The sequence below is a fragment of the Myotis brandtii genome, unplaced genomic scaffold (genome assembly GCF_000412655.1).
Source record: "Myotis brandtii unplaced genomic scaffold, ASM41265v1 scaffold1166, whole genome shotgun sequence".
Lineage (NCBI taxonomy): Eukaryota > Metazoa > Chordata > Mammalia > Chiroptera > Vespertilionidae > Myotis > Myotis brandtii.
The window spans coordinates 412,345-414,095 of record NW_005354034.1 but is presented as its reverse complement, the minus strand read 5'-3'; the positions used below and the strand labels follow the sequence as shown (position 1 = coordinate 414,095).

Below are 1,751 nucleotides of genomic sequence, written 5' to 3'. Positions count from 1 at the left end.
CCAACGGGGTGGGGGGGCAGTTAGGGGGGACCAGACCGGCGGGGGTGGGCAGTTAGGGGCAATCAGGCAGGCAGGCAGGTGAGAGATTAGGAGCCAGTGGTCCAGGATTGTGAGAGGGATCCCGAATTGGAGAGGGTGCAGGCTTGGCTGAGGGGACCCCCCACCTTCCCCTTGTGCATGAATTTTGTGCACCGGGCCTCTAGTAATAAATAAAAACATATATTTTTTTAAAAGAGCTGGTGTCTATTTCATTGATGTCTAACACATCCCCCCGAATCACCTTTGCACTTCTGGCCAACCTCCCCCCGGCCGCCGCCTCATCCTGGTTCCCCCGTCCTCAGGCTCACATCGCTGCCTGGTGATCACACAGCACCCGGGTCTGGGGACCCCACAGGGAACCCCGGGCGTCCAGCTGGTCCCCCCACACCTCCTCAGCGCCCGTCACGCAGGGCCGCATCCACAGACACACGGGAGTTCCCTCTTGGTTCACCCCGTGACCTCCTTCCGCACCCCTTGACGGGCAGCCCACTAGCACGTCCAGGCCCTGAGGGTCAGTTTGGAGCTAATGACCCCCAGATGGACGCGGCCGGAACTGAACGTGCGAGCAGCTGCTGGGGCCGCCGGGACCGGATGTTCGGCTGGTGGGGGCCGTGGGCCCGGATGAATGTGTCTGACGACCTGCTGAGAAACCACGGCTCCGGCGTGGAAACGGCGGCGTCCTGTGAGCCCACAGCAGAGGCCCGAGTCTCGGGGACGTGGGGGGCGAGCGAGGCCATGGTGTTGGAGAGCAGGGGTGGCCCGGTGGCAGGGGTGTGCAGGTATGTCTTTATTTTTCTTTCTTTAAAATATATTTTTATTGATTTCAGAGAGGAAGGGAGATGGAGAGATATAGAAACAGCCCTAACCAGTTTGGCTCAGTGGATAGAGCGTCGGCCTGTGGTCTGAAGGGTCCCGGGTTCAATTCCGGTCCAGGGCATGTACCTTGGTTGCGAGCACATCCCAGTGGGGGGTGTGCAGGAGGCAGCTGATCGATGTGTTCTCTCTCATCGATGTTTCTAACTCTCTATCCCTCTCCCTTCCTCTCTAAAAAATCAATAAAATATATTTTTAAAAAATCAATAAAATATTTTTAAAAAAAAAAAAAAAAGAAAGAAACATCAATGATGAGAGAGAATCATGGATTATTGGCTGACTCCTGCACGCCCCACACTGGGGATCGAGTCTACAACCTGGGCATGTGCCCTTGCCCAGGAATCGAACCTGGGACCCTTTGGCCGACAGGCCAAGGCTCTATCCACTGAGCCACACCGGCCAGGCTGCAGGCATCCTGATTAATTCAGCCCCTGGAGCTGGAGGAGCCGGAGCAGGAGTCCCCGTGACGCCCGAGCATCGGCCGCTCGCTGCGAGGGACTCACCTCCGCTCCCCTGATTCCTTGAAGCGGATTAGCTTTGAATCGATTTCCGAGGGGAACCGCGTTTTTAAAATTGAACAGAGATGAGGTCCCCGTCTCCAAATACATCCCAGTCGCCAAGGCCCAAGTAAAAGGCCCATTCAACTGGCTAATGAAAAAATGAAAAGTCCCCCTAACCGGTTTGGCTCAGTGGATAGAGAGTCGGCCTGCGGACTGAAGGGTCCCAGGTTCGATTCCGGTCAAGGGCATGTGCCTGGGTTGCGGGCACATCCCCAGTGGGGGATGTGCAGGAGGCGGCTGATCGATGTTTCTCTCTCATCGATGTTTCTGGCTCTCTGT

The 1,751-nt window shown here is 56.5% G+C and overlaps 1 protein-coding gene across 1 annotated transcript in view; it reads left to right on the top strand.

The window, feature by feature from the left end:
* The window catches only part of KIAA1024 (KIAA1024 ortholog), a 40,168-nt gene that overhangs the window by 29,549 nt on the left and 8,868 nt on the right, over positions 1 to 1,751 (top strand). Inside the window, exon 6 of the mRNA XM_014529201.1 lies at positions 577 to 818. Within this exon, the coding sequence (XP_014384687.1) occupies positions 577 to 818 (242 nt within the window). The remainder of the gene's footprint in view (positions 1 to 576; positions 819 to 1,751) is intronic.